Source organism: Dermacentor variabilis, chromosome 9 (genome assembly GCF_050947875.1).
Source record: "Dermacentor variabilis isolate Ectoservices chromosome 9, ASM5094787v1, whole genome shotgun sequence".
Lineage (NCBI taxonomy): Eukaryota > Metazoa > Arthropoda > Arachnida > Ixodida > Ixodidae > Dermacentor > Dermacentor variabilis.
Genome location: NC_134576.1, coordinates 13,246,683 through 13,252,453, shown reverse-complemented (window position 1 = coordinate 13,252,453; position 5,771 = coordinate 13,246,683). Strand labels below are relative to the sequence as shown.

Genomic DNA, 5,771 nt, shown 5'->3' with positions numbered 1-5,771 from the left:
CCTCTTCCTCTTCTACTATTTGAACCAAAGTCTCCGTCAAGGCCGCTATACGAGCTCCTCTGCGGCCGTCGTTACGACCCGACCTCATGTTTCTAGGCAGTAGCTTACTGTGGATCTTATGCGCCCACAACGTGGGTAACGGCCCCGTTTCCTTCCGTTTTGCCTCTTGCCAGCCCAACTTGGCAAGAAAGCGACGTCCCGCCAACGTCTGACTGAGTCTAACTCTTTGATTAGACAGATGAGCTTCTATTAACTCTTCGAGGACGTTTTGCTTCGCCATGCCGAGAAGCTTGTCGGTCGAAGAATGCTTCGGAATGCCCAGCGCCAACTTGGTTGCCTTTCGTATAATGACGTTCAACTGGTCCCTGTCTTTTTTCAGTAACTTGAGGTAAGGCGCCGCGTACACGATGCGTGACGTCAAGAAGGCCTGGACGAGCGTCAGTACATCGTCCTCCTTCAATCCCCGTTGTCTGTTTGTGGCTCTTCTGATCATGTTCGAAATTTGTTCCGTTGAAACTTTGATTTTGTCGATCGACGCCCCCGCCTTGCTATTGTTATGGAAGATGACACCCACGATACGTGCTTGCGTGGTTGGAGTTATGGTCGTCCCGTCGATGGTGATGCGTACGTTCTCTTGGTCTCCTTTCTTTCTTCTTGGCTTGATGACGAGTAACTCTGACTTCTGTGGCGAGCAACTGAGGCCGCATGATTTAGCGAACTCGTGCACTGTCTTTGCCACTCTCTGAAGGGTCTCCTCCATCCAACTCTCCGACCCTGCCCTGGACGTCCGCACAGTGATATCGTCTGCATAGAGAGCGTGATCTATGCCCTCTATGTCTTGAAGCAAAGTCGGGAGAGGGAGGAGTGCCAGGTTGAAGAGAAGCGGCGAAAGAACCGATCCTTGCGGGGTGCCTCTGTCTCCCAGGGCTATCGGTTTAGACTTTTTCTCTCCAATTTTGATCGTTGCCGTTCTATTGCTTAAGAAATCCTGCACATATTTGAATATTCGCTTTCCGCATCCCGTTTGGTGCAGGTTGCGGAGAATACTTTCGTGTGTGACGTTATGGAAGGCCCCCTTGAGATCGAGCGCCAGGATAGCTCTTGGCGTAGGAGTCTTCGCTTGCTTGATAACCAGCTCGTGTATTTGCACCAAGACGTCTTGCGTGCTCAGGTGCCTCCGGAATCCGTCCATGGTCGGTGGCATCTGATCAGTGATGTCCAAATGTCTCTGTAGTCTCTTGAACACCATACGCTCGACCACCATCCCTACACACGACGTGAGGGAGATGGGGCGTAGATTGTCGACGTGGGGTTCATTCCCCGGCTTGGGAAGGAAATACACCTCCGCTTCTTTCCATTCTTTTGGTAACGAACCCTTCTCCCAGGACGCGTTGACGAGGTTTAGCAGTTCAGCTCGGCTTTTGTCGCGCATATTTTTTAGCATCTTGTATGTAGCGCCGTCAATTCCCGGTGCGCTGCCTCGATTACTTTCATCGATGGCCTCAACCAGCTCCAGTTCGGTGAAGGCTTCGTCCATCTCGACGTTGCTATCGCCTTCATACTCGTGAGTCGGGTTGCCACTCTTCTCGCTCTTGAGGTATTTACTTGTGAGTTCACGAATGAGCTTCTCCCCGTCCCCGTCGTAACTGTTGATCGTTTTTGTGAGGTCTCGAGCGCATGCGCTCTTGCTTTTTAACGGATCTATGAGGTGCCGCAACAGCTTCCAAGTCTTCTTCGTAGACAGCGTGCCTTGCAGGTCGTCACACTTCTTCATCCAGTTTTCCCGGCATAGTTGTTCCGCATACTCGGTCACTTGCTTGTTGAGCGCGTGTATACGTCTGCGAAGCTTCTTGTTATGTCTTTGCCTCTTCCACCTTCGAGCAAGACCGTGCCTGGCTGCCCACATGTAACTAAGCCTGCTATCTGCGAAGGGAATTTGCGTGGTCGTAGTAATCTTCTCCGTAAATTTCTTCACAAATTCGCGTTGCTTTTTGGCCCACGCCTCATACGTCTTGGCGTCTTGGCTTTCGTCCTCGCCTTCACTGCCTGCGCTTCTACGTAACCGGTCCCAGTCTATAATGTTGGCTTGACCCAGTTTCGCCTTGATGTCAGTCCCCCCGAGGGTTACACAAATTATATCGTGATCCGAGCCAAGATTTTCCCCCGTGTTACGCCAAGTTACGTCGAGGTTCCCCCGAACTAGCGTCAGATCAGGAGTGGTGTCTCTGACCGTGCTAGTGCCTGTCCTGGTCGGTACGCCCGGTTCGTTAACCACCTGCATGTCGTGATCCTCTATAGCTTTAGCCAATTGGTTTCCTCTTTTGGACGAATATTTATAACCCCACATCGTGTGGGCGGCGTTGAAATTTCCTAGCACTAAAATCGGTCTTGTTCTTGCTCCTTTAATGCAGTCCAATATGGTGCCTTCAAAGTCAATGACCCTGCTGGACGGTCGGCAATAAGCATTCAGGACGAAAAAGTTCTTGTCCCCCCCACTCTTCTGCTGTGAATTTCGATGAGCGTATGTTCGCAGCCTCGCTGAGCGGTCACGTGCTGTGTGGCCGCTACGTCGCTGCGGACCAAAATAGCAGTACCTTTTTCGCTAGGGTCCGTATACGTAATGTATCCCGCGAACTTGGCCCGGCCGTTGGTCTCTTGTAACGCTATGATATCCGGTTTTTGGTATAATTTATCCACGAATAGTTGTAACTCCCCTGTCTTGTTTCTAATACCCCTACAGTTTCATTGAAATAACGTCGCAGTCTCTTTTTGCTTTCCTTTAGTCTTCGTCATTTTCTACTTTTTACACAAGGATGTATAATATGGATAGAATTGAACATGCTCTCAGGAACGGAGGAAGCCTAAAAGCAGTGAAGAAGAAACTAGAAATTGGCAAGAATCAGATGTATGCGTTAAGAGACAAAGCCGGCAATATCATTACTAATATGGATGAGATAGTTCAAGTGGCTGAGGAGTTCTATAGAGATATATACAGTACCAGTGGCACCCACGATAATAATGGAAGGGAGAGTAGTCTAGAGGAATTCGAAATCCCACAGGTAACGCCGGAAGAAGTAAAGAAAGCCTTAGGAGCTATGCAAAGTGGGAAGGCAGGTTGGGAGGATCAGGTAACAGCAGATTTGTTGAAGGATGGTGGGCAGATTGTTCTAGAAAAACTAGCCACCCTATATAGTAAATGCCTCATGACCTCGAGCGCACCGGAATCTTGGAAGAACGCCAACATAATCTCAATAGATAGGAAAGGGCACTCCAAAGACTTGAAAAATTATAGTCCGATAAGCTTACTGTCCGTTGCCTACAAAGTATTTACTAAGGTAATTGCAAATAGAATCAGAAACACCTTAGGCTTCTGTCAACCAAAGGACCAGGCAGGATTCCGTAAAGGCTACCCAACAATAGACCATATTCACACTATCAAACAGGTGATACAGAAAAATGTGCGCAATATAACCAACCCGCGGTCACTATATATAGCTTTCATTGATTACGAGAAAACGTTTGATTCAGTCGAAACCTCGGCATTCGTGGAGGCAATATGGAATCAGGGTGTAGACGAGCCGTATGTAAAAATACTGACAGATATCTGTAGCGGCTCCACAGCCACTGTTGTCCTCCATAAAGAAAGCAACAATATCCCAATAAAGAAAGGTGTCAGGCAGGGAGATGCGATCTCTGCATTGCTATTCACAGCGTGTTTACAGGAGGTATTCAGAGACCTGGATTGCGGAGAATTGGGGATAAGACGTAATGGAGAATACCTTAGTAACTTGCGATTCGCTGGTGATATTGCCTTGCTTAGTAACTCGCTGGACCAACTGCAATGAATGCTCACTGACCTGGAGACTCAAAGCCGAAGGGTGGGTCTAAAAATTAATCTGCAGAACAATAAAGTAATGTTTAACAGCCTCGGAAGTGAACAGCAGTTTACGATAGGTAGTGAGGCACAGGAAGTGGTAAGGGAATACATATACTTATGACAGGTAGTGACTGCGGATCCGGATCATGAGTCTGAAATAATCAGAAGAATAAGAATAGGCTGGGGTGCGTTTGGCAGACATACTCAGATCATGAACAGCAGGCTGCCATTATCCCTCAAAAGAAAAGTTTATAACAGCTGTGTCTTATCAGTACTCACGTACGGGACGAAAACCTAGAGGCTTACGAAAAGGGTTCTGCTTAAATTGAGGAAGACGCAACGAGCTATGGAAAGAAGAATGGTAGATGTAACCTTAAGGAATAAGGAAAGAGCAGATTGGGTGAGGGAACAAACGCGAGTTGATGATATCTTAGTTGAAATCAAGAAAAAGAAATGGGGGCATGGGCAGGACACGTAATGAGAAGGGAAGATAACCGATGGTTATTAAGAGTTACAGAATGGATTCCAAGGGAAAGGAAACGTAGGAGAGGGCGGCAGAAAGTTAGGTGGGCGGATGAGGTTAAGAAGTTTGCAGGAACAACATGGCCACAATTAGTACATGACCGGTGTAGTTGGAGAAGTATGGGAGAGGCCTTTGGCCTGCAGTGGGCGTAACGAGGTTGATGATGATGATGAATGATGAATGATGGTATTAGAATGCGAAAAAGTTATCGAATATATATTGGGTAGGGTAAAATCTCCAGTTAAAATCAACCTATCATTCCGTTTCACATGGCGCCGCAGGTATTCTTTCAGATTTCTTAGCAGCTCAACAGACGAGCTAGGTGGCCTATAAACGACTCCAAGGATCTAGCGAATATTGTTTTTGTGAAACTTACAAAATACCCTGTCTACGCTGTCTATATCAGGCATCTTGAAGATCTGCAATGATGATTTAAATAGGATGGCTACTCCTCCTCTCCTTGAATCTCGGTCTCTACAAGACAATCGGAATTTTTCTGGTACAATTTCACTATCAAAGATGTCGCTGCTTAGCCAAGTTTTGGTAAGTGCAGCTATTTCTACGTCATACGCAAGGAGAAAACACTCAAGTTGTGTAGCTGTGCTCATAAGACTTCGACAATTGGCATTTAACAGTGTGAACATTTGCTTGGCAACTTTACTCGGCCATTTATTCTTTAATCACCAGGGATAGGCGGGCTAGTTGGTGGTCGATATTCGAATGCATCATCTAACCGCGCAAACAACGGACGAAGAAGGAGACACACAGGACAGGCGCTGAACTTCAACTGAGATTTACTCCGGGAAATCCCACATTTATACATGGATCACAGTCACACTTGCTAATCATCAGATAACCATCACTCGACATGGGCATGCGGGCGTGAGTGGCATAAATTTGCATGTAAATGTTTGAACTCTTTATCACTCAGTGACACTGAAGAGCTGCTTACGCAGCTGCCAGATTGCATTTTTTTTGCCTCACAACTGAGGCGAGAAATCTATGAAGATTACTGTATTAAAATGCAATCTGGCAGCTGCGTAAAAAGCTCTACAGTGTCAGTGTGATAAAGAGTTCAAATATTTACATTGAAATTTATGCCAGTCACGCCTGCATGCCAACCTCTAGTGATGGTTGTCTGATGATTAGCAAGTGTGATTTTGATACATGTATAAATGTGGGATTTCCCGAAGTAAATCTAAGTTGAAGTTGCGCGCCTGTCCTGTGTGTTTCCTTTGACCTTTGTTGTTTGCGCGGCTACATGATGCATTCCATTTATTATTCTTAGGCATACTATAGCGCTCTTCCTTCTGCTCGTCCCACCCGAACATAGCACTATCAACAACTATGTTTTGAAATATTAGCTTGACT

At 46.6% G+C, this 5,771-nt stretch overlaps 1 protein-coding gene across 1 annotated transcript; it reads right to left on the bottom strand.

Moving 5' to 3' along the window:
* Window positions 1-710: 710 nt before the first annotated feature.
* Window positions 711-2,281, bottom strand: LOC142557958 (uncharacterized). The gene is made up of 2 exons (XM_075670138.1): window positions 1,125-2,281; window positions 711-804 (listed from the first exon to the last, which is right to left on the bottom strand). The coding sequence occupies exons 1-2, from the start codon at window positions 2,279-2,281 to the stop codon at window positions 711-713; spliced, it is 1,251 nt and encodes a 416-aa protein (XP_075526253.1).
* Window positions 2,282-5,771: the final 3,490 nt, after the last annotated feature.